The sequence below is a fragment of the Pelophylax lessonae genome (genome assembly GCF_965119305.1).
Source record: "Pelophylax lessonae genome assembly, chromosome: 11".
In the NCBI taxonomy this organism is placed as follows: domain Eukaryota; kingdom Metazoa; phylum Chordata; class Amphibia; order Anura; family Ranidae; genus Pelophylax; species Pelophylax lessonae.
In genome coordinates this window covers 144,817,483-144,844,679 of record NC_138778.1, presented here as the reverse complement: position 1 = coordinate 144,844,679, position 27,197 = coordinate 144,817,483, and the positions used below count along the sequence as shown (strand labels likewise).

Sequence of the window (27,197 nt, the reverse complement as noted above, 5' to 3'; positions counted from 1 at the left end):
AAGGGTAACGCCAAAACTTGATAGTGCTCCTTTCCAACAGCAAAGCGGAGGAAATGCTTGTGTCAGGCACATACTGCAATGTGTAAGAAGGCATCTTTTATGTCGATAGAGACCAGGAAATCCCCCTGATGCAGGGATGCTAACACCATTTAAATGGACTCCATTTTGAACTTCTGCACCTGCACAAAACAGTTCAGGGCCTTGAGGTCCAGAATCGCACAAACCTTGCCCTCTTCCTTTGGGACCGTAAACAGGTTTAAATAAAACCCTTGAAACCGTTCCAAGACCGAAACCACCACGATAACCCCCTGAAGCATCAGGTCCTTCACTGCCCCTAAAAGAGCTTGCAGCTGATCCGAGGGCAGATGCACATTGGAGGGAAAGAACAAAACTCTATCTTATATCCAGATAGAATAACTTTGTGGACCCAATTGTTGTTCACTGACATGGGTGAGGGTGAACCTTAATGCCGAGAAAGCCTTGTCTGCAGGTCTAGAGAAACTGTTTTTGGCTTACCAGACCAGGGTTGCTTGATACCCCTCAGGAAGGGCTTAAAAGAATTGTTACCCCTCAGCGGCCGCTGGGGAACGAAGAACGTTATGTGCCGAGAAAGGGTCAACGAGGCTCCTTCCCCTTCTCAGACTGTGGAAGGAAGGTACTCTTCAACCCCTCCCCCCCCCCCCCCCCCGGTTAGACTCTTAATGACTCTAGGGTAGCCCGAAACAGCCAATCACCTTGAAAAGGCAAATCAGTGAGGGCCTTTTTGGAGGTTTGGTCCGCAGACTAACACTTAAACCCCAAAACTCATCGAAACACCACCGCCAAAACAGAGAGCATGGAAAGCAAAAGAAGCCACATCCAGAGATTCATCGCACACAAATTGCAGTCCCTGGACCAACTGGTCCGCTAGCTCAACGTAAGCAGGGGGGAACTTTCTCACTACTCAGACTGTGGAGCAAAAGCTTAGCCCACTCAGTTAGTGTTTGAGACACCAGGGAAGTGGCCAAGACTGGCCTTAATGCCGAACTGGTAATAGTAAACATGGTGCAGGCCACCGCCTCCGCTTTTCTTTCAGCTGGGTCTTTAAAAAAGGGGATTCCTCCACTGGAATCATGGCTGCTTTATTCAAACTGGAAACAGAATGGTCCACCATCAGTGGAACAGTCCACTTCTTTAGAAGTGATTTCTTAAAGGGATACCACACTGCACAACATTTAGGGACCACAAAGGAGAGTTTTGGATGCTTCCAATTCTTGTAGGCAAATTCATCAAAAAAGGGAGGATAAAGACACACCTTGGCCGTGAGAGACGGCTTGTGAGGGCCAAAAGGGGAGGCCATGTCTGCAGCCACCTCAGCCACATCCTCTGTCTTTAAAGTTTCATCCACAGAAGTAACAAGTGCATCCACCAGCGCCTTCTCGTGCCCCAAAGTGGCCGCGGAGGAGTCCTTCTCACTATCTGATGGATCAGGGAGCATAGCATCAAGCGCTACTGGACGGCCACATCCAAAGTGGCAGAGCTAGATTCAGGATCCGATGAGACAGATGAAGCAGGAGAGGGCAGGGGACACTTACTGCTAGCTTTCTGCCCAAAGGCCACCTCTACCCGGGAAACAAAAGGACTCCAGGACCACCGGGATCGGGAGGGGGGGGGGACATGCTCCTGAGACTCCATTAGGCATAAAACAAGGAACCACAGGAAAAGTGACTTAGAGCCTGTACACTCTGCACTACAGTAGAGAGACGGACCCCACTAGGCCTCACCACCACCAACGAGAGGAGCGCCGGTCACCAGGAACCAGAAGAGTCAGAGACCCATGTACAGCATCCAGAAGGAAGAGAACCTGTGAATCGATGCAAGGGGAATAGAGGAGGGGCCCAGTAGGCAACATCAGTGGCTCCAAAAGCATGGCCACCGCTCCAGTGTATGCTGGACCAACAACCAAAGGAAATGGCCACTGAACCACAAAAAAAAATGTCCGCCTGGAAGACATAGGCCCCAAAAACATGGCCACCAATCCCATAGATCAAACCACAAGAAAATGTCCGCAGGATGCTGTACCACGAGGCTCCCAAGGACAAAAGGCACCCACACCTGGAGCAATGACCCACCACATCGCGGCAGAAGAGGGGAGCCTGGGAAAGTGACCCCAAAACAGGCAGCACCGCCACCCATAAAGGGTTACCTACCCGTCATGACAGGCCCCCCCCCCCCAGGTAGAGCGCCCAATGCCCACCATGGTGAAACCCCCCCTCGACCCACAGGATTACCTACAAAAGGGGGGGAGGGCCACATAGGGCACCCACAGTACACCACCAGGGGGGCCTGGGAGGGAGGAGGGGGACTCCTAAGTCTGACCATTCCAGGGGGTGCCCGCATCTGCCCCACACCGCGTCAAGAGGAGATGGGGGACTGTACTCACTGATCCACAAATGCGGGCAGCCCTCCAAACAGAATCTCTCTCCACTGAAGTGGGGGGGGGGGGCTGTCGGCCAGGGGAATGCTGCGACTGAGACCAGAGCCTGATTGTATGCGACCCTGTGAGAGCCTTTAACTCATCGGCTAGCCCATGTGGAACTATAACGCGGCCGACCTAGTGCATAGCTCCGGTCTGTGCAAGCTTGATGGCCGGACTGGGGGGACAACTGGATCTAAATATCCAGCGTGTCGCCCAGCCCGGCAGTTTATTGTAGATCTCCACAGGAAATAAACAAAAAAGATGCAAAAAGAGAAAAAATACCAGAACCAAAAGATCCCTGGAGGAACCTAGAGTAGGTCCTTACTCCTAAGGCTAGGCAGAAAAATCCGTTAATTAGTAGATGATAATATATTGTTACTTTGAGTATTTAAACTCGACTCCCTCTCATCCTCATATCACTTGAGAAAGGAGCGTGCATTCTCCGTATGAGCTTCGCGCATGCTCTGAAACGTGTTGTGGCTTTCCCTTTACGCTGGTGATGTCACACACCTACCTGCATTGCGCTCCAAGGCGCCTTCCATCCAGCTATACCGGGAACAACTCGGACTTTCCGGCTAGCTCCCTGTCACACCGCGGCTTTCACTACCCCAGATAGGAGGCACGGAGGACTCATTCCACCAGATTGTCACCCACAGAAGAGCCTTTTATCTTTTACTTCCATGTGAGTGTTTAACTGATTATCTCATGTACTAAATAAATATTACACTTAGAGGTGCTCTTCTGTTTACTTTAATTTAGCGTGTCTTCAGGTAAGCCCCTGATACAAATATTTTGCCTCCGCTCCCTATTCTCGTAGTCGCCTAGTTGTAGAAGGAGGGATTCAATTATGGCATCCTGCTTCTGATCTCTATCCCTCAGTGCTGCCACTGACTGTGTAATTTCCTCCCCAATCCTGTTACCCAGTGCGTTTGTTTCAGACTTCAAGTGCTCTAGTGCTTCCCTAACATTAGATTCTACAGTGATATTCAACAATTGGTTGGGAGCACCCTGATATTTTCCTTTAACTCCCAATCATTCTCCAGGTCCCCTAGCACTGAGCCTGTATGTGACAGCAAGGCTGAGACATGGGAGGAAGCTGAGCTGTGTATCGGTTCATGGCCGCAGGGGGAACAAGGCTGCATCTCAGAGCAGGGAGAAGCTGCTTGTGCTGTGCGGCGACCCAGCGCCATCTTGGAATCCTCAACATGCTTACCAGGGCCACTCAAAATGTAAGAATCCAGCCCTCTGGAGCGGGATGAGGAGGCTCGGGTTGGTTGTGAAGAAGCTTGCTGGCAGCCAGGCATGCTTGCATGGGCTTACTAGAGCTATGTCCCCCTGTTTAAGTACCAATTGCACTTAAACAGGGGGAAGGAGGAGCTCATAGAAGAAGCAGCCAACGCTCGCTAGCATGTCCAAGCCACGCCCCAAGTGAGAGATTTCTATAATAAAATTGTCTTATTTTATATCTTGAATTGGCAGTTTTTATACAAAATGTTAGGATCATCAGATGTGTTTTTACTGTTTTTTTAGGGTCAGTTCACACCATAGAAACGCAGTCCACATGTGCTCTTATGCTTTTCTGCATGTGCATTTTTGCAATGTTTTTGATGTGTTCCAGTGCGTTTTTGATGCATTTTTGATGCAGTTCAGTGCATTTCTTTCCCCTCTTTTTCCTTAACTTTAAATAAGGAAATGTACGTTCCAGTGATTTTTTTTTATGCGTTTTACCACGTTCCAGTACAGTCCAGTACAGGAAAATGCAGCATGTTCTACTTTTTTTTTCTGGAACTAGAATGCTCTGAAACAGACCACGCTGGTGTGGACTTTGCCATTAGAAACCATACAACCTACTTTCCATGCGATTCTAATGCAGAAAAAAAACGCACTGGACTGCATGTGGTGTGAACTGGCCCTAAAGGTTTTAGCTAAAAACAATACAAAGCACTGCCTAGGTGTAAATGTAATTGTTGACATCCAAACCCTATGTAATGAAGGTGCTCTTACTGTATGATCTTTTGCATACTCGATTCACTACTTTAATAACATCAATTTCATTTGAGAACCTTATTGTTCTATTTAAATAATTTTACCTGCATATTTCCCTGGAATAACTAATAATAGCTATACAGGTGAAGTCACTATTACTATTCAGTTTTACAGCTTTCTACCTAAAGTAAATGTATAGTAAAATCAGAGATTAGAAACAGAAGGTGAAAGCATTTAAGTGTATCTAATCCCAAAACCAAAAATTGAATGCATTGCAGTTTACCAATCCTTAGACGTAGTGGCTGGATTCGTTTTATTTTTTCAGGCTTTTTTTCAGGACCTAATAATCCTGTGAATAAAACACACTTCCTGTTCCTGAGTGGCTATTTTTTTCTCCACTGCATCAATGGAGGCAGCCATGGTCATCACATAGGCTGTACTTCGAACATGTCTACCTTTGTTCACCTCCATTACATGGTGGATTGCTAGGACTAGTACTTTGTAGTTATAAGGTTATTTGCGCTTTTTTTTGCCTCTCCCTCCACCTTGTTTAATAAGAGAATGCTTTGCATTCATTTAGGGACTGCAAAACATTCCCTAAATGGCGCTCATGCTGGATGGCCAACCACCTGTGCTCAGAATGCAGCAGAACAACCAGTTGGCCTGGACACAGAAGCAAGAAGAGATCACAGAAATAGCGCTGTCTGCTTCAGTGAATTACAGCTTCCAGGGGCATTGACCGGGTATGGTACCTGCATAGTTCCAAGCTGGACCAATGTAGCAGAATAAAAAATCTGTACATGGAATTCAAAGAGGTGGTTTCTACATGGTAGAAACAAATTTGGGGCTGTCCCTGAATGGTTTGTGAATCTATGTTGCCGATTAGTGTACTTAACTGTTTACTTACTCTAGGTTTATACACCTACAACCAAACTACTTTCATAACATGATGGCATTTTATAAAATTTAAATCGTTGTTTGTGTGATACAATTTTTTGATGTCAAGAAGGGTAGGAAGGGTGCGGTACAGGACACTTGTCCTGAGAGGTGAGTAGGTATTTCGCACCTGGTAATAGGACAGTTAACAAAGGGTGTAAATAGAGTCTGGCTGTTATAGAAACATATTCCAAAGGAGTCAAAGTAACTCTGCAGAAACAAAGTATGCCAAGCACCTGCAAGGGAGTTACTTTGTGGAGTTTGTCAGATGACTGTAGCCATTGTGCTTAAATGTGTTAGGGTATGTATCCTGCAGTTCTAACTCACACATTAGACCAAATCTAGGATAAATGTTTATTTCTTGTATGAAGTAACTGCAATCATTTTAAAAACTGAAATATCTACTGTCAACTTTAATCTCAAGAGACAACATCTTTACGATTTGACAGAAATTCACACATGTAGGGTAGGGGGTGGGCAGAGGGAGCTGGTGCAAGCAGCTTCAGTTTGATTGTTCTTTATGCCATGCATGGCAGCATAGAGCATGAAGCAACAGAACCGCGACCCCACAATGTGCTTGTGGGCTTCCGTCAGAATACCGCTTCCTTCAGTCTTGAACATAGATATCAGATATTCTAGCCGCCCCCATACAAAACTAGCCGAAAATAGCTTGTATAAGATCTGGAACATTTATTGAACAAACTCACACCGAATATATACCACACCAGGTCGTGTGTCTGATTACATTATCATATGCAGATTAAATTGTGTGCAGAAATTGAATTAACATATCTAAAGAACAACCAACACAAACAGTATTCTACTTTCCCACTAGCAACTAATAGATGACTACTGGAAATAGGCAGCTAGGTCTTTAACATGGATCCTAGGCCTAGAGTCCCAGAGTCTGTGTATCTTGGGGAGATGTGGACTTGAATCCAAAGTAACATTACTCCAAGGGTCCCCCCAGCATACACCCCACAAAGAGCAGTGTTCCCTCACCTGCAAGGGCCCATAGTCAGTAAGCAAGAGGTTAGCCTGCAGTCCCCTCCAAAAGCCACTGTCCTGAGTGAGTTTGTCACAAAGCAAAACACTCCTAATTAACAAAGATCCCCCTTTGTTAAACAGGAGCCAGATCTGCTAGTTTTTTTTACAGTTTAGGAGAGTTGTCCAGGCTTTATGCCTGCACCACTCGTTCTTAAACCCCCCCCCCCCCCAAGGTGTTTGTGCTACGTGTATGGATAAAAATGCTGGGAGACCTTCCTGACACTCATTGAAACTGAATAGGCTTGGAGAAGCTACAGAATGTCTTCAATGTTACAGAACAGTAAGCAGAAATAGACTGGAATGGGGCTGACGCGCACAGTGCAACTTGTCGGGATAAGGAGAATGACAAGCAAGATACACATTCCATCTGAAGTCTTGTCAGTGTATACATAATAATAATGCTGTATGAGCAATCCATATAGCACTTGGAAAATATCTGCTGAGCAAGCTATTTTGCATAATACATTTTACATGAAGACATTTAACTTCTACTTTTCTGCTCAGTACAAGCATAAGTTTGCAGTGATCTTGACCCTATTCAAAAGCTATGTGTGCAGAGGCTTTTTAAAATCATATAAAGCGAAATCCCAGGCATGATATTATCATGGATCAAGGTAAGTAAGCATGCATATCTCTAACTTGAAGGATCACTGTGAAAACTGACAATCACTGTAGTAGTCTGTGCAGCCTATAATACAAAATACAACGCATTCTGCAAAATGACGGCACAGCACCTGGAAGATTGCGGAAAAAACACTGAAGCACTGGCTACTACAGTGATTGTCAGCTTCCACAGCAGCTCCTCGGGTATGACATATGCATACTTTAATTGATACATGCTGAATTGCAATTAAGATCATACCTGGAGACTCTAAATCACAATCTTAACCCTGAAGGTTCTATGCATCACTCCAACAAAATTAATCTTCCATCCTCTTCCGCCAAGGAGTGGCATCTCCCGTTTTTCTCCCATCCTCTTTTCCCCCTGTGTAATTCCCTGTCACCCTGTGATTCCTTCGTGCATCTCTCCATTATTCTCATGACAATACACCCTTATATTCACTCTGGTCTGTAACATACCTCTTTCCAAGTCACTGAAAATAAGATGATCCTATATATAGTTTGCTCATTACCAGCGTGTGGTTCTTGATGATGGGCCACTCTTTTCACTGAATACATCCTTATAGCTGGTCAGATGATGTACTTTCTCAATCAAATGTTAGATAAATGTTATCATGCTACTGATTGTTAACGTTTCTTAACCACTTTCTGTTGGAATTTTTGCCTTTGCAATAGAAGTGCATGTGCTTTGCTCCTTTTGACATCTCTGGGCCAATCAGTGCTGTCGGTACTGTAGCACAGTGTTTTCCTTGGTTATTCGGTTAAAGAGTGTGGCAGTGTTAATAGCTAAAGTTTATTATTTAGGTTAGGAAGGGGGTAAAACTTTTAAGCCTTTAGCTTTTTTTCCATTTCAATTTATGAGAACCATTTTTATATGGCAGAGTTTGCGTGTCCGTTATCACTATCGAGCACAGAGAGGACAGTCTCAAAGCATGGCTAACACTTGTCTCTGCTTTCACAGAGACAAAACATTAGTAAATAATAAAACATTAAGTAATATCAGAGAGCTTTGAGTGCACTATTATAGTATATATGGATTCATGACTGTCTATTTAATGCAGGCTATACATTATACGATTTTCTTTTATGGGTTGAAGGAAAAATAATTGCTTGATTCCCCCATCAACATAGTCCCTCCTGTATTCTGCTGGCAGTGAGCCTTCCCCACTACCAGCAGAATACAATGATCACTGTTGGAGGCTATAGCTGACAGCAGTGATCACACCAAAAAAATCCCACTGGCTGGTTGTACTGTCACAATCAACTTCAGTACAATTAGCCTGCCCATAGAAGGATTGAAGTTTGGCCAGTTTTTACTTAGGGTTCAGTTATGGTTAAGGATCAGTACATGCGGGGCACACTGGTTTGTTTTTTTACTTTTGTACGGCCCCAATAGCCCTGTACTGAAAAGCCACAATACAAAGTTTATCCTTTGGTGCCACCCAACCTTATTTTGCTTTATACAATGGTCAGTGAGTGCTTTACAGCAAATCTGGCCCTGGGTATATACTATCAATATATATATATATATATATATATATATATATATATATATATATATATATATATATATATATATATATATACACATATATATACATCCACACAAATTTTGTGTGATATTGCCCTGCACCATGCATATTTGTGCACGCAGACATGTGCATTGCACCCTTAATAAACATATGTCCTACAAGATGCATTAATTATTAGACACATATAGCACAATGACAGCACAAATCCAGCGTGCTGTCACTGTACAAGCAGCGATACAACAAGCTATAGTGGTCTACTGTATCACTTCTCCTGCAAACCCCAGATATCAGGAAGTGATCATGGGGGGGGGGGGGGGGCATAGAAATGCAGACAGCAGAGCAGTTAAGAGCTTCCAATTGCCTGCTCCCTCTGTTGAGTGCCCATCCAGACACCCACCACAGGAAACCTGCTGGCTGCGGCTCCCCTCTGGTCAGAGGGAAGAGAAAGGGAGGAAACGTCTCCTAGCTCAGTCTCTTTCTAATAATTGCTTGTACAGACGCTTATCACAGAGCGTTAGCTCAATATGCAGAATTGTGCCAGGTCACACCAGGGAGAGATCTGCGGCTAATATGTGTGCTCCATTGTAGTTTAGCAAGGAATGTCACAGTTTCAGTTTTAGTGTCCTATAAACTACTGTGACAAATCACAATTTGTAATGTTCCAGTTTCTGGCAAGCATGCTGCAAATCCTCTTCAACACAGGTGCACTATGTTGTTTATTTGCCGGAAGAACAATTTTATTGGGGCCATTGTCTCTGGGAGTAAACATTGAAATGTATAATGCTGTATGATTCCCTTTAGGGGTCCTTTCACACAGGCTTTTTTTCAGGCGGACCTGATCGGATGCTCCATGCACCCCTATTGAGCAGTGGATGTCAGCGGTGTCATGTCCGCTGACACCACACCCGCTGCTATCCGATCCGATCATGTCCGTGAAATCCAGACGGATGGAAACCCAATTTTACATCCTTTAGGAGGATTGGATCAGATAAAAACGGACAGGCGGTCCGCTTTTATCCGATCTCCCATAGAGGAGAGTGGGGCTCTAACAGGTCTGTCTCTCTAAGTAAGCGGAGACGGATCTGTCATCCGCCTGCTCAGTGGGGATCGACGGATCCATCCCCGCTAAGCAAAACTGAGTCTGCCAGGAGGAAAGCCCGTGTGAAAGGACCCTAACAAGGTAGAAGACCACAGCCACCCTCCCCCACTACATAGGTATCAACTAGAGCAGGAGTTCCCAAACTGTGGGTCGGGACCCACTGGTGGGTTGCGAGCTGCGTTTGAGTAGGTCGCGATGAGCCGGAAATCACTGAGAGTGGGCCCGCTTAAATTGTGCTTTGCAAGCCCGCGCAAATTACAGAGAGCCAGAGCAGTCAAATTGCAGTCAAATTGCGATGGATTCAGGACCCCGCCCATGCAGTTTATGGTCTGCATTTCCCGTGAGGAGGATACTTGCATCAGTGAGTACGTATGTGGGCTGTTATGTAATATATGATCATGGGGTGCAGAGCCAGCTCCTCGGTCCTGCTGGTGGCAGTGGTGGTGCCTAGACGGGCGGCAGGATTCTCTCAGCTATAGCGGGCAGAGACAGCAGCCTCGAGGTCATAGGAGGTCAGGAGTTCATGGCAGCCTCTGACTCCAGAGGATCTGAAGGAGAAGAGCCAGGACACCAAGACCAGCATAGAGCTCCTCATCATGGAGACTCTGGGTGAGGTGTGCTGGGCCCTGGAGAGGGCAAACAGGGGCTTCCCCTTCACTGTGGACCGCTGGGAGAGGAAGGAGGGTGAGTCTCATATAGCCTTATATTTATTTATATATTAAGTGTATTCAATAATAAAATTAAAAAGTAGTAAATTTATATTTTTAATTTAACATTCCCTTCCCTTTAAAATATGCATTATTATCATTTGTTTTCATATAGCGCCAACAAATTCTGTAGCACTTTACAATATTGGGTGGATTACAGTGGGTCCCAAAAAATAACTGTATTCAGAAGTGGGTCTCGGCCCAAAAGAGTTTGGGAAGCCCTGCACTAGAGCACATGCAGGGAGGATAATAAAGCTCACATTGCAGGTGGTTAGGATTCTTAGGATGTACTTCTCTATGTTATTTCTTTAATGGAAGTATGTGATTACTCTATGAATATGTAGAGAACAGATAAAGGCCCTATCATTTGTTGCTGTATGTATCACATGGGAACATTTTGCTTCAATTTCTATTAAAGGAAACACGCAGTCCACATTTTATTCACAACTATTTTGCAACTGTACAGACCAACAAACAACAAAAAGGAGAAGTGGGTTTTTTATTTTTTAAATGATAGCGAGTCTTCTAACCCCTTTGAATATGCTCTATATCCTTTTTAATTCAGCTACAAATGACCTAAAGTAGCCAGAAGATGGAAACACAAGAAGAGAAAAATGATCACAATTTTCACACTGTGAGGCTGGGTGATGCTCCACTTACCCTTCTGTCTTAGGTACATGCTTACACAGAAAAGTATAATCTAACAGTTTCCTAACTCTCACTACATGTAATATATATTAATACGTACCATTTCACGCAGCTCCAGGTCCAGGCCTTGTATCTGTTTTGTAAGGTAACTCTTCAGAGCTGTCTGGAACCTTGTCATTAAGGGCTGTCCAAAGATAAAAAGGTTTGTCATTTTTAATTCCATGCATTACATGTTTAGTCATTCACAAAAAACCTGCTGACAGGCCAATGCTGGAAATTCCTTGTTGGATGGAGTAAGGCTCCATTCACACCTGAGTGTATCATTTTCAGTAGTTTTTTTGGGCGTTTTCAGGCGTTTTTTTTTTTTTTTCGGGGCATTTTTCTGGCTTTTTCAGGCATTTTTTGCAGGTGTTTGGAGGCAGGCATTGACACCTAACAAAAACGCTTGTAATCTGCCAAAAAAGAAGCTCATGTACTTTTTTGAGCTTCAGGTATTTTGCTTCAGGTGACAAACCACTCATATGTGAACAGGGGCTGTTAAAATGAATAGGATTTTGCTTGTTGGGCGTTTTGAGACTTTAGAGATGAGCATTTTATGAGCTGAAAAACGCTCAGGTGTGAACCGGACATTAGACTCCGTTCACACCTATACCTTTTTTAATGAGTTATGCAGAAATGCACTATAATCCATTTAACATGGTTTCCTATCAGACACATTCACATCTATGCTTTTTTTGGGCCGCTGTGTTTTGGAAAGAGTCACAGACTTTTTTTTAAAAGCACAGTGGTGCATTTTTGGTTCAACAGATTTCAATGGAGAAGCTGCAGAAAATCATGTAGTGTGATTTTTTAATCCACCCAACAACAATTTGGGGAGCAAAAAGTAGAAAAAAAAAAGCGTTACATGCATAAAAAAGTGTGAAAGCGTCAAAAACGCATGTCCATAAACGCAAAATGCACCGCAAAGAGCACTGCAGAAACAGATCAAAAGCAAACTGCATAGGTGTGAACTAAGCCTAAAGCAGCCCATAGAAGACTTGATTTTCTTTCCTTCAACTGGTCACTCGATTTCCTCATCAACACAGTAAAGCCTCGTACACACGCAACAAATTTCCGCCGATCGGTCGTTCGTCTTTTGTCCAGAGTGGTGTCTGTTGGTTGGAATGTGCTCTAGACTGCCCACGAATTTTGTCGTCCGACAGAATTCTACTTCAGAAGTGATGTCATGTGTTGGATTGCTTTCTTTGTGTTCTTTCTTCTCTGAGCATGCCCAGTCTTGCTCATAAGATTTTTCCCTGTCGAAATCTGTGCTAATGAGACAAAAATCGGACGTGTTTTGACGGTGGACAAAAATTTTTTAGCCTGCACACCAGATTTTTTTCGTCCGAAAAGTCGGAGTCGGTTGTCGAGAGCATCACACTAACAAGCCGAAAATCGGCAGATCAGTCGTTGGACAAAAATTCCCAGCCGAATTTTGACTCGTGTGTACGGGCCTTTAGGCTGGCCATACAGGTTCAATGCTCTTGTACAATTTTCCTTTAGATTTACCAAAAACCATATAATATGAGGTCAAACAAACTAAACAACGTTCAATTGTATCCAATTAGGCAGGCCCTTGAACTACATAGTTTAAGGTAAATCCAAAGGAAAAATTGTACAAGAAAATTGAACATGTATGGCCAGCCTTAGTGTTGGCCTCCTACCCAGCGCTATTATGTTCTGCCAGTGGTGGGGGGGGGGGGGGCAGTAATTGAATGTAAAAAAAAATCAGACAAGTTGGTCGTACCCAAATCGATCAATGGATCAGCTTGAGTACAATTAGCTTGCCCATACACGGATCGAATATTGGCCCATCCCTGCTGAACCCACTGAATTTCGATCCATGTATGGATGGCTTTTTTCTTCATTATTTGCTTGCAGTTGTAATATTAGGGTGTTACAAAAAACAAATACATTTGGCTAACGTTTGAAACACATTTTAACAATTAGACCCCGTTCACACTGGGGCGATCTGACTTGCTGGGGCAACCTCACAGGTCGCGGCGCGCAGCTCGCACCGGCACCTCGGAGCGGCCGGCACGGACTTCATAACATTGAAGTCAATGCAGGTCGCTCCAGGTCGCCCCAAAGAAGCTCCGGACCCTTTTTCTAAGTCGGAGCGACTTGTGTCCCTCCTATTAGAACGGGTCCACAGCTTCTCTATGGCAGGCGACCAGGTCGCCTGACAGGTCGCCCCAGTGTGAACGGGGTCTTACACTTCTAGTTTTCACATACACAGTATAAACTATTGGTGAATAATTCTGGGCATTATTTACTGTAAGAAAAATGAAGATGCAACAATAAAAATATGATTATAGATATTACTGTTTGGCTGCTGCTTAGTAAAAAAAAAAGTACATACAGTATAGCTAAACCATAAATCTATTGGGTTGCAGAAAATTTTACCTTTGCTCCATATTTCCTACATGAGCTCATTCGTCCTCTTTACTAAAATTAGCCATATATTTTAAAATCCTGATTGTAGAACATCCTGTACATTTACCAACTATAAAAAAATAATGATAAAAACAAAAATAACAATATTATAGTGTGAGGCTATACCTAAGGCTCCATTCTCACCTGAGCGTATCATTTTCAGGCGTTTTTCGCAGGTGTTTGGAGGCAAGCATTGAAATCTGACCAAAAATGCTTGTAATCTGCCAAAAAAAGAAGCTTGTGTACTTTTTTGAGCTTCAGGTGACAAAACGTTCATATGTGAACAGGGGGCCATTGAAATGAATGGGATTTTACTTGTTGGGCGTTTTGGAACTTTAGAGATGAGCATTTTACGAGCTGAAAACACTCAGGTGTGAAAAGGGCCTAAATAAGCCATTTAATTTATACCCAAATACCAGAGTCTCCAAGCTACATAGATATCGATAAACCCTTTAGGCTTGTGTATACAGGCATTTATTGATGTCAGCACAGCTTTTTATCATTATACAAACAGGATTGCAAAAGCAGCTTGATGCAGCAAAAGAGGTCAAAAGCTGATCAATAGGCCAGAAACATCTCTGAAACTTTTAGAAGTAACTTGCATTTCAAATGAATACACCTAAAAGCAACTGCATTTGGTATCTACCATAGGTGTGTGCAGCCTATTGCATTGGGGTGTGCACCCCACAGCTCAAACATACAGTATCTCACAAAAGTGAGTACACCCCTCACATTTTTGTAAATATTTTATTCTATCTTTTCATGTGACAACACTGAGGAAATGACACTTTTCTACAATGTAAAGTAGTGAGTGTACAGCTTGTATAACAGTGTAAATTTACTGTCCCCTCAAAAAAGTGAGTACCCCCTAAGTGAAAATGTCCCAATTGGGCCCAAAGTGTCAACATTTTGTGTGACCACCATTATTTTCCAGCACTGCCTTAACCCTCTTGGGCATGGAGTTCACCAGAGCTTCACAGGTTGCCACTGGAATCCTTTCCAGTCCTTCCACTCCTCCAGGACGACATCACAGGGCTGGTGGATGTTAGAGACCTTGCGCTCCTCCACCTCCCGTTTGAGGATGCCCCACAATTGCTCAATAGGGTTTAGGTCTGGAGACATGCTTAGCCAGTCCATTACCTTTACCCTCAGCTTCTTTAGCAAGGCAGTCAGTATGTCACAGTACATGTTGGCATTCATGGTTCCCTTAATGAACTGTAGCTCCCCAGTGCTGGCAGCACTCATGCAGCCCCAGACCATGACACTCCCACCACCATGCTTGACTGTAGGCAAGACACACTTTTCTTTGTACTCCTCACCTGATTGCCGCCACACACACGCTTGACACCATCTGAACCAAATAAGTTTATCTTGGTCTCATCAGACCACAGAATATGGTTCCAGTAATCCATGTCCTTAGTCTGATTGTCTTCAGCAAACTGTTTACGGGCTTTCTTGCCCATCATCTTTAGAAGAGGCTTCTTTCTGGGACGGCAGCCATGCAGCCCAATTTGATGCAGTGTGCGGCGTATGGTCTGAGCACTGACAGGCTGACCCCTCACCCGATTAACCTCTACAGCAATGCTGGTAGCACTCATACGTCTATTTCCCAAAGACAACCTCTGGATATGACTCTGAGCACGCGCGCTCAACTACTTTGGTCGACCATGACGAGGCCTGTTCGGAGTAGAACCTGTCCTGTTAAACTGTTGTATGGTCTTGGCCACCGTGCTGCAGCTCAGTTTCAAGGTCTTTAGGTTCAATCTTCCAATAGCCTAGGCTATCTTTATGTAGAGCAACAATTCTTTCTTTTCAGCTCCTCAGAGAGTTCTTTGCCATGAGGTGCCATGTTGAACTTCCAGTGACCAGTAAGAGAGTGAGAGCGATAACACCAAATTTAACGCACCTGCACCCCATTCACACCTGAGACCTTGTAACACTAACAAGTCACATGACAGCGGGGAGGTAAAATTAGTAATTGGACCCAATTTGGACATTTTCACTTAGGGGTGTACTCACTTTTGTTGCCAGCGGTTTAGACATTAATGGCTGTGTGTGGAGTTATTTTGAGGGGACAGCAAATTTACACTGTTATACAAGCTGTACACTCACTACTTCACATTGTAGCAAAGTGTCATTTCTTCAAAAATGTGCGTGGTGTACTCACTTTTGTGAAATACTGTACATGTCTTTCTCTGCAGCCTCATCTCCACTGGACAATGAATATATGGGAAGTGCTCTGTGCTGAGCGACTCCCTGGTCATTTCCAAACTGAAGCATTGTAAACACTGTTTACTGTTTACAGAAAAACGCCCCAAAACCCCTACATGTGAACTTAGCCTCATGCTTTCCGAGTTCCTGACTTCTCATGGATTTGTTACTTTGTTGACTAAACTCTGAGGCGAAGTTCACACGTAGGCGTTTTGGGTCATTTTTGGGGCGTTTTTTGAGCTGATCCTAGAGCAGAAAAATGCCCCAAAAACGCCCCAAAACAAGACAAATCCTATTCATTTCAATGGCCCCTGTTCACATCTGAGCGTTTTGACGTTTTAAGCAAAACGCCCAAAGCTCAAAAAAGTACATGAGCTTCTTTTTGGGCAGATTACAGGCATTTTTATTTTTTTCCATTGGTCACTAGTCAGCCTAAAAACGCCTGCACAAAAACGCCTGCAAAAACGCCTGTAAAAACGCCCATAAAAACGCCTGGAAAAAACACCTAAAGAACGCCTGTAAATAGCAACACCAAGATGTGAACGTAGCGTGATTGCAACTAGTACAACCTTCTTTTACCCATACCTATATTCTGTATGTGTATCCCAATTCAAAATGATTGAATGCTCCAAACGTTTCTTGTTCTAGGGCTATTTACTTTCCAGCTGCATGCAACTTGGTGGTGCAGTCTAGAAGGCTTGCCTTTCTCTACCAGTCTCTATTGTGGAATTACCCGCTACCATGCTCTGCCATTGATGCTGAATTGATGCTGAATTTCCCTCACAAGCAATCAGAGTATTTGCTAGGAACAAAATTCTGCTTTAGTTTTACCATGTTGCACAATATTCACTATAAACAATGGTGCTCCAGAGTAAGTAGTGAGAGAGGAAGTTCAAATGGAGTGAATTTCTGTTTAGTTCAAACTCAAAATGTGCTGATATCGCTCAAAAGATTGCAGGAACTTATATTTGCTGTGTGCATAAGCACAGTCAAATAAAAGCCAACAAAAAAAGAAAATCTCCATCTACTAAAGCCTGTTATCCAGAAGACATACACCTGCAATATGCAATGAAACTAATTAACAGTATCTGTATAGTTTAGGAACACTCCTAATGCCCATATTTACATACCCTGTGTGACTTTAGACAGGTGCTGGCACCCATACTGCATGCAGGAAGTGTTTGTCTTGGCGTCTGCACCCAGCTGCATGCAAACAGCTTAAGTAAATGGATGCAGACACAGTGGCTGAACAGACACACCCGCATGCCAAAATCTGACAGCTGCAAAGCAGCAGGCACACGGCCTGGAATGCACAAGGTCTATGATCAGGGCTGTGTACCCGTTCCTGCACGGGTGTCAAATTTTGATATGCGACTGTGTCTGTGCAGCAGAAAAAACATTCACCGATGGGCCTTGTTCAGCCAGGCATTGACACCCATACTGCATGCAGGAGTCGTTTGTTTTGGCATCTGGATCCACCTCCAGCTGTGTGCAGGCAGCCTATGGAAATGGATGCAGATGCCAAAACAAACACCTCCTGCATGCAGTATGGGTGTCAATGCCTGGCTGAACAAGGCCCATCTGTGAATGTTTTTTTTAAAAGGCTGTAGAAAGTGATTACATGTAATATTGATTGCTAGATGAACTGTATATTTTATATTTTTAGCGTTTTTTTTGCTCTGGTTGTGGAAGTTGTCTAAGATTCTTACATGATTCGGATCTAAAACCACCAATTCGGATTCTTCATCTTCATCATCCTCCTTCTCTTCATCACTTGACTTGTTGTCCTCTTTGGGATCAAGCGGCTCTTGCTCCTGCTCATCTTCACCGTCATCCAAGTACTTGCTGAACTGATTCAGAGAGGCAAATGGGGAGGAAGTCCCAACTCCTGTGTCACCTAGAAAAAAAAAAAAAAAAAAAAAAGCTATAATATTTATATAAAAAAACAAAAAAACAAAACTGTAAATACTAATTGTTTCCTATTGATCAATACCAGATATTTTTATGTGACAAAGATTGATAAATAAGGTGAAATTGATGTTAAACTATTATAATCAACAAGAAGACTCTCCTTTCCTCCCTTACTTACTATGGGTAACCAGCATGCTCAGTAAAAATGGCAAGAAAAGTAGAGTGAGGGCAGGTTTGAAATATCGCCTACAAGAGAAACCCATTATAGTCACTTGCCAACCGCCTAACTGTAAATATACATCATGTAAAAATACATAATGATTTTACAGTAGAATACCAGGATTAAGGCTGCAGCTAGGTGCCATAACCCCAGTATTGAAATTTTCAGCAGCCGGAACCCTTTCTTCTAAAAGTGATCCAGGCAGCTGATTAGCCCCTGTATATCTTTTAGAAACAGCAAGAGGAGTTGCCTACCCCCTTCCCTCCGCTGTCCGGTGGTTCTCAGGCTTACCTAGCTCATCGGTAAGTCCAGGAACCGATCCGACGGTTGCGGCAGCTGGCCATAGAGATTAGCATAGGAAAGATGGCCTCCGCTTATCTCTATGACCTGGTAGGTCGGGAGAGCTGTTCTCCCGTTTTTTTGGAAAGCATTAGATCAATGTTTTTTTTTTGATTTGATGCTTTTCATTGTAGGGTTTTTCAAACCATAATGGAAGCGCAATGAACCAGTGTGAGGACATACATAGAATTTAAAGGAATGCATTTTTCTTGAGCTTTTTTTTTTTTTTTTTTTAACGAAAAAGCTTCAAAAGACTGTGCAAACAGCCTAAAGAGGATCTATCATGTTTTATTGTCATCACAATGTTAACATTCCTTGCAAGAGCAAAAAAAAAAAAAAATAATCACATTTAAAAGAGACAATGTAAAAAATAAATAAGAATAAAAAATACCAAAAATGTAGAGCACCCCCCTTTTCCCGTACCCGCGCGCATTGGTGAACACATACAGTGGATATAAAAAGTCTACACGCCCCTGTTAAAAAGTCAGGTTTCTGTGATGTAAAAAAAAAAAGAGATATAAATAATTTCAGAACTTTTTCCACCTTTAATGTGACCTCTAAACTGTACAACTCAGTTAAACAACAAACTGAAATCTTTTAGGTGGAGAGAAGTAGAAATAAAAAAAAAAGTATGCACACCCTTAAACTAATAATTTGTTGAAGCATCCTTTGATTTTATTAAAACACTTATTCTTTTTCGTAGGAGTCTATCAGCATGGCACACTCTTTGCAAAAACACTCCAAATCTGTAAGATTGTGAGGGCACAGATTTTTAATCGGATTCAGGTCTGGCTCTGGCTGGGCCATCCCAAAACATTAATCTTCTTCTGGTGAAGCTATTCCTTTGTTAATTTGGATGTATGCTTTGGGTCGTTGTCATACTGAAAGATAAAGTTCCTGTCCATGTTCAGCTTTCTAGCAGAAGCCTGAAGGTTTTGTGCCAATATTGACTGGTATTTGGAACTGTTCATAATTCCCTCTACCTTGACTAAGGCCCCTGTTCAAGCTGAAGAACAGTTCCAAAAGCATGATTCTGTCACCACCATGCTTCACAGTGGGTATGGTGTTCTTTTGGTGATGTGCAGTGTTGTTTTTGCACCAAACATATCTTTTGAAATTATGGCCAAAAAGTTCAACCTTGGTTTCAACAGACCGTAAACACATTTTCCCACAGGCTTTTGGGAGATTTCAGATGCGTTTTTGCAATACTTTTGACCTTTGTGCGCTAGCTCAAAGGGGGGGTTATGGCATGGGATTTTTTTTTTCAGGGGTTGGGCTTAGTCCCTTCTTTTCAGTGAAGGGAACTCTTGAGGCGTCAGCATACCAAGAAATTTTGGACAACTTCATGCTCCCAACTTTGTGGGGAAAGATTGGGGATGGCCCCTTCCTAATCCAACATGACTGCACACCAGGGCACAAACAAGGTCCATAAAGACATGGGTGAGCGAGTTTGGGGTGGAGGAACTGACCTCAACCCGATAGAACACCTTTGGGATTAATTAGAGCGTAGACTGGGAGCCAGGCCTTCTGTGGTCCATCATCAGTGCCTGACCTCACAAATGCGCTTCTGAAATAATGGTTAAACATTCCCATAGACACACTCCTAAACCTTGTGGACAGCCTTCCCAGAAGAGTTGAAGCTGTCATAGCTGCAAAGGGTGGGCCAACTCAATATTGAACCCTACGGACTAAGACTGGGATACCATTAAAGTTCATGTGCGTGTAAAGGCAGGTGTCCCAATACTTTTGACAATATAGAGTATAATGTTTTGGGGGTTCTACGTAATTTTCTAGCAATAAAATACTGATTTTTAAACTTGTAAATAAAATTGTCAAAATAGGCCTGTTCCTTAAAGTAGAAGTTAACCTAAAACCTAACTAAGGGCCAGTTCACACCACATGCAGTCAAGTGTGTTTTTTTTGCATCAAAAATGCATGGATCGTAGGTTATATGATTTCCAATGGCATAGTTCACACCAGTGTGGTCAGTTCCAGTGCGTTCCAGTTCCAGAAAAAAAAGAAGTAGAACATGCTGCATTTATTTCTGCACTGGACTGTACTGGAACGCAGTAAAACGCATCAAAAATGCATCAGGATACACCTAAATGGACTGGAACACACATCCTTTTTTAAGGGTAAAAAAAGGGGGGGGGGGAATGCACTGGACAGCATCAAAAATGCACCAAAAACACACTGGAGTGCATAAAGAGCGCTTCAAAACGCACTGGAATGCATAAAGAAGGCGTCACAAACGCGCATGCAGAAAGACACCTGGAACGCATCTGGACTGCGTTCTATGGTGTGAACTGGCCCCAAGTCTAAACTTACTTGCAGCCACATACTTAAGTGGGGTACCTACTATAAGAAAAAATCGGGTGAATGATTGCCCGATTTCCCTCGTTGTTTCACAGCAAATCGGAACCGATGAACGAAAATTCTTAAGGAAATTTGTACGAAAATTCTAGTATGACAAAAGCTTTTTTTCTTGTTTATTGTTTCTGATCATGCGCAGTCTTTCTTTTCTGATTTTTCTTGTACAAAAATCGTACGAAAACCGTACACATTAAATGAAAATCGTTTGTTTTTGCCCGTACGAGAAAAATTTTGGAGTTTGTCCCTTCGAGAATTTTCGTACGAAAATTCTGAATCGTCTGTAGAAAGTTCTGAACACACTATACGAAAATCATATGAAAATTCTGAATCGTCTGTAGAAAGTTCTGTACACACTATACGAAAATCATATGAAAATTCTGAATCGTCTGTAGAAAGTTCTGTACACACTATATGAAAATCGTACGAAAATTCTGAATCGTCTGTAGAAAGTTCTGTACACACTATACGAAAATCGTACGAAAATTCTGAATCGTCTGTAGAAAGTTCTGTACACACTATACGAAAATCGTACGAAAATTCTGAATCGTCTGTAGAAAGTTCTGTACACACTATACGAAAATCGTACGAAAATTCTGAATCGTCTGTAGAAAGTTCTGTACACACTATACGAAAATCGTACGAAAATTCTGAATCGTCTGTAGAAAGTTCTGTACACACTATACGAAAATCGTACGAAAATTCTGAATCGTCTGTAGAAAGTTCTGTACACACTATACGAAAATCATATGAAAATTCTGAATCGTCTGTAGAAAGTTCTGAACACACTATACGAAAATCATACGAAAATTCTGAATCGTCTGTAGAAAGTTCTGTACACACTATACAAAAATCATACGAAAATTCTGAATCGTCTGTAGAAAGTTCTGTACACACTATACGAAAATCATATGAAAATTCTGAATCGTCTGTAGAAAGTTCTGAACACACTATACGAAAATCATATGAAAATTCTGAATCGTCTGTAGAAAGTTCTGTACACACTATACGAAAATCGTACGAAAATTCTGAATCGTCTGCAGAAAGTTCTGTACACACTATACGAAAATCGTACGAAAATTCTGAATCGTCTGCAGAAAGTTCTGTACACACTATACGAAAATCGTACGAAAATTCTGAATCGTCTGTAGAAAGTTCTGTACACACTATACGAAAATCGTACGAAAATTCTGAATCGTCTGTAGAAAGTTCTGTACACACTATACGAAAATCGTACGAAAATTCTGAATCGTCTGTAGAAAGTTCTGTACACACTATACGAAAATCGTACGAAAATTCTGAATCGTCTGCAGAAAGTTCTGTACACACTATACGAAAATCGTACGAAAATTCTGAATCGTCTGTAGAAAGTTCTGTACACACTATACGAAAATCGTACGAAAATTCTGAATCGTCTGTAGAAAGTTCTGTACACACTATACGAAAATCGTACGAAAATTCTGAATCGTCTGTAGAAAGTTCTGTACACACTATACGAAAATCGTACGAAAATTCTTTGGATGAAAATGTTCGCCCGATTTTCTTATAGTGTGTAGGAGCCCTGTATGAAAATTGCTATACATACCTTTTCTGTAGCCGCTCCGGTCTGGTCCAACGGCTTCTGTGTGTAGGCATTTGCAGGAGAGACAGCAAACGGAAGCCTCATAGTAACTCTATGGGTGATGTCACTTCCTAGGCATTTCCCAGCCGTTGTCAGTTCTCTCCTGCACACAGCATCCACTGCTGGAGACCGGACCGGCTTCAGGAAAGGTATGTATAGTGATTTCGTCTTTACAGGATTAGAATGTGGCTGCGAGTAGGTTCAGAGTTAGTTAGGTTTTGGGTGAACTTCTATTTTTAGTGGATAGAGCTGTAAAAATGATGGCATTTTTGTGCACCCCATATGCATACCTGGCTCTGATATGTTCTCCATGTCTTGGGACACAACGGACCGCTGTTCACCGGTGGCAGAAGTGGAGGATGCCAAAGCCTGGGTACTTGTTACCACTGGAGTCTCATCCATGGTCTCTTCAGTTGACTGTGTAGATGGGTTGTCTTGCAAAGTCTGTTGAAAAGGACATGAGGGCAGCATTGAAATAAATATGTTATGTGCACTGTATCCATGAAATGTAATCTGCTTTTCTCTTCCTCCAATTTCTGTTAGTAGGTTAATATCCTTCTCTGGAGCTTTAGAACCTCTCATCTATTACCCAATCAACTACTGTTTTATAGCATGGAACAAAAGAGTATATTTAATGCTGAGCTCAAGTCAATCAGCTAAATTCACAGCTGTAATTCATTTATGATAATGGCTATCTGCCAAAGAAATTGACATTTTATGCAGAGCATTTTGTGACCCAGGTACCCCTGCCAGACAGCATCACTAGATTCTCAACCTCCACTGCAGCAGCAGAATTGCTTGGTCAAAACACTGCTAACTGGAACATAATGTAAGCAGCAGTACACCAATGATGTAGTCCCTCTGTTCAATCTGCTGCCTCTTCCGGTCAGAACATTTGCACTGAAGCACTCCTAGTGCCCACCCTACTTCTACCAGTCTGATTGTTGCTGATGATTATAAGAGGTTGACAGCAGAAGTGATGCAAGCACTGAGTGCAATTAAAATACATTGAATGTCTTATTTAATATATAATATCTTCAAACAACCATTATAGAGTATATAGGTAAAATAAGGGCACAGTTCTAAGATTTTCAGTGATTGGTCACAAAATATCTTCCAGATGCATGGAGATTTCTTCTTTCCATGGGAGTTGGCATTACATTAATTCTTAATGGCATTCCCACACATCGGCAAATGCGGTGCTTTTTCGCCTGTGCCAAACCATAGCCAGCACCATGCGATTCGGTGCAGCATGAAAAAAAAAAGAGTCAAGGACTACTTCCTCTGTGTTTGTGAGGGTAGGGCAGCACATTGAAATAAATAAGCTGCCCTACATGCAGCACACAGCTGCAGAGGTGTAAACCAAGCCTAAGGGCTTGCTCACATGTGAGGTTGGGGGATGGTATAACCATACAGTTGAGCCATGTTTTACTCCCCCTCCCCCCTCAACTTCTCCCTCTTAACTGTAGAGTTTGCAGCTGGGGTTGTGCCAGAAATTATACCCCTGTCACATTTGACAGGCACTTCTGTCCGGTTAATGCTACTCATTCAGGTTGATGAGGCTGCACTGCAACCGCCATAAAACCATGTGCATTGCATGCAGTTGTGGCACAGTGGTGCTGCATTTAAAGTGGTTGTAAACCCTTGCATATACCCAGTGAATTGACCAGCCTCAGGTGATACACAGAGATTAAATAAATCCTCCTACCTAAGTTGAACCTGTTTATCTGCGGCTATCTTTTCAGCTCTAAAAAGCTGGGGGCTGAGAGCTGAAGTTACATCAGTGAGAAAAGCTCTGAGAGCTGATTGGAAGGAAGAAACGCACCCCCTTCACACAGCACACAGGAACAGAGCTGAGGCTGTCAATTTAGATGGAGATCCCTACCCTGCCACCATTTTTCTCTTGGTGTCAGGAACACTTGTCAGAATTGACTCATTCTGATAGCGGAGGAACAAAGCAGCAGACAGAAATCACACTTAGTGCTGTGGATTGAGACAAGTTCACACTATAGAGGGATATGCTTTGCTCATTTTTCATGTCTGAGGTTTACAACCACTTTAAGAGGTTAAAGCAGGCAGCAAGGAGGTTACATTTTGTCTCCTCACTGCCTGTTACATGCCTCTCAAATACAATTCGAGCATAGATCGCTTATAGGATTTATATAGCGCCAACAGTTTGTGCATGAGGGCAGACAGTACAGTTACAATACAATTTAATACAGGAGTAAAAAAAGGGCCCTGCTCATTAGAGCTTACAATCTAGGAGGGAGGATCAAGTGATACAAAAGGTAATAACTATGGGGGATGAGCTGATGGAGAAAATAAAAGAACAGTTGTTAGTTGGGGGCAGAATAAGCTTCTCTGAAGAGAAGGATATTCAGGGATCGTCTAAAAGTGGACAGAGTAGGAGACAGCCAGGTAGATTGGGGTAGGGAGTTCCAGAGGATAAGAGGCTTCAGAAAAGTCCTAGAGGGGAGCATGGGAGGAGGTGACAAGGGAGCTAGAGAGCAGGATGTCTTGGGAGGAACAAAGAGAACCATTAGGTTGGTGCTTTGAGATTAGATTAGTTATATAGCTGGGGGCAGAGTTGTGGATGGCTTAATAAGTCGTTAGTATTTGAATTTAATTTGTTGGGTTAGCGGAAGCCAGTGGAGGGATAGGCAGAATGGGGTGGTAGACACTGAACAGTTGGTAAGGTGGATGAGCCTGGCAGCAGTAGCATACATGATGGACTGAAGGGGGGATAGCCTATGTAGAGGAGGTAAGCCAATGAGGAGGGAGTTGCAGTAGTCGAGAGGTGAGAGAAGACCAGGGAGTGAGCTAGGAGCTTAGTGATGCCAGTGGTTAGGAAGGGCCATATTTTGGAAATGGTTCACACGTAATTCCACGTAGGGGTGGGTGCTGTGTCTGTCAACGAACATCAGAGAAATGGTTTTTACAGTAAGTCAAAAATCCCATTTTCTCTTTTGTTCATTGACAGACACAGCTCCTGGTATTCATAACCATTGGGACCTCCCAAAGCGGTGTTAAACATGAGGGGTGAGAACAACCAAAAAGTTACCAAGGCTAAACATTAGCCAACCAGGCAACAGGAGCTCAACCAAATAACTGGAACCCACCTGAAAAAAACAATTCACCCTCAAAGAGGATCTGATCCCTTTTAAACAGCAGCCTGCAAAACCTTGCGGCCAAAAGAAGCATCCGCAGATGCCAACACATCTATTTTATAAAACTTTGTAAAAGTGTGCACCGATGACCAGGTGGCTGCCTTGCAAACCTGCATCACTGACGCCTGATGACGGAAGGCCCAGGAGGCACTAAGCGCCCTAGTAGACCCCTGATGGAATAGGCATGAACCACCGTCTGTCTGATCTATCTGGAAATGGTCACAGAGGAAGCAGACAACCCTTTATGAGGCCCATCCATGAGCACAAACAGTGAGTCTGACTTACTGAAAAACTCCGTAGCTGCCAGGTACACCCTAATTGCCTGTACCACATCCAAGGCATGCAAGGCAATTTTGAATGTTTAGGCCTAGGACACAGGGAAGGCAACACAATTCAAATGAAAATCGGCGACAACCTTTGGAAGGAACGATGGACAGGGGTAAAGAACCATCTTATCCCTGTGAATTATCAGATAAGGTGAACGACAGGATAACGCCGCCAGTTCTGAAACCCTGCGCACAGAGGTGATAGCAACCAAAAAGGCCACCTTCTGGGACAGCATAAGCAGGGGAATCTCCTCAATATTTTCAAAGGGAGGCTTCTGTAGAGCTGAAAACACAAAATTGAGATCCCAAAGCGACAACGGAGCCCACACCGCAGGGACCAAATGTTTGACACCCTGAAAAAAGGTACGCATCAGGGAGTGTGTGGCTAAAGGTCATTAGAAGAAGACTGCCAAAGCTGACAGCTGGCCCTTGATGGTACTCAAGGCCAAATTCTGTTCAACCCCCTGTTGAAGGAAGGTTAAGATCCGAGCCACCGAGAAGGAGCGAGGATGAACCCCAAGCGACTCACACCGTACAATGTACGTCTTCCAGGTACGATGGTAGATCTTCCTAGAAGTAGATTTCCTAGCTTTCAACATTGTAGGAATCACGGTTTCAAATAAACCCCTATTCTTCAGCACCTGGCGTTCAACAGCCAAGCCGTCAAGCCACTGACTGTAAAGCAGGATGGAAGATTGGTCCTTGGGACAGCAGATCCTCCCTGAGAGGAAGCTTCCAAGGCACGTTGGCGACTAGCCGCACCACATCGGCATACCAAGCCTGATGAGGCCAGTCCAGAGCCATTAAGATGATCGGAATCCCTTCTGCCTCGATCCTGCGTAGAAGTCTTGGCAGAAGCTTGAGAGTAGGGAGGGCGTAAATCTGCCTATATGGACCCCACAGGGCCCCCAGTACATCTCTGGCGTCCGCCAGAGGAGCCCTTGACTGAGCCACAAACCTCTGCACCTTTCTGTTGAGCCAAGACGCCAACAGATCCACCTTTGGGGGTGCCCCACCGGACATACAGCTGATGAAACACCTCCGGATGAAGGGATCACTCCCTTTGTTCCAACGCCCGCTGCCTGAGGTGTTCTGCCTGCCAATTTTCCACCTCGGGAATGTGTATGGTAGAGGGGGCTGGAACAAACATTTCTGCCCACCTTAGAATGCCGGCTACCTCCAGAGCCGCCAGGACACTTCCCTCCCTCGTTCACAGACTCAGCCGAAAACTGATTGTACAGAGACTGCGGAGTCTTGTCCCATTTGGTCAAAATCTCCCTTTACAGGGACCTCGTATAGAACTGTGCAAATGGAACCCCCTTAAAAGGTAGACATCATCAGGCTCAGCACTGGCATGCAAGTCCGGAGGGACGACCATCTGTTGGACAGCAGGAGGAGAATTTCAGCCTGCAATTTCTGGGGTTTGTCCAGAGGAAGGAGCACTCTGGCTAAGGCTGAGTCCAGAGTCAGGCCCAGATAGTCCAGCTTCGTCGACTGAGCCAGAGCAGACTTCTGAAAATGTA

The 27,197-nt window shown here is 43.5% G+C and overlaps 1 protein-coding gene across 1 annotated transcript in view; it reads right to left on the bottom strand.

Annotated features, from left to right (window-relative positions):
* The window catches only part of CCDC40 (coiled-coil domain 40 molecular ruler complex subunit), a 141,164-nt gene that overhangs the window by 96,930 nt on the left and 17,037 nt on the right, over positions 1 to 27,197 (bottom strand). Inside the window, exons 3-5 of the mRNA XM_082272557.1 lie at positions 22,472 to 22,625; positions 17,430 to 17,617; positions 11,135 to 11,218 (exon numbers count right to left, since the gene is read on the bottom strand). Of these exons, the coding sequence (XP_082128683.1) occupies positions 11,135 to 11,218; positions 17,430 to 17,617; positions 22,472 to 22,625 (426 nt within the window). The remainder of the gene's footprint in view (positions 1 to 11,134; positions 11,219 to 17,429; positions 17,618 to 22,471; positions 22,626 to 27,197) is intronic.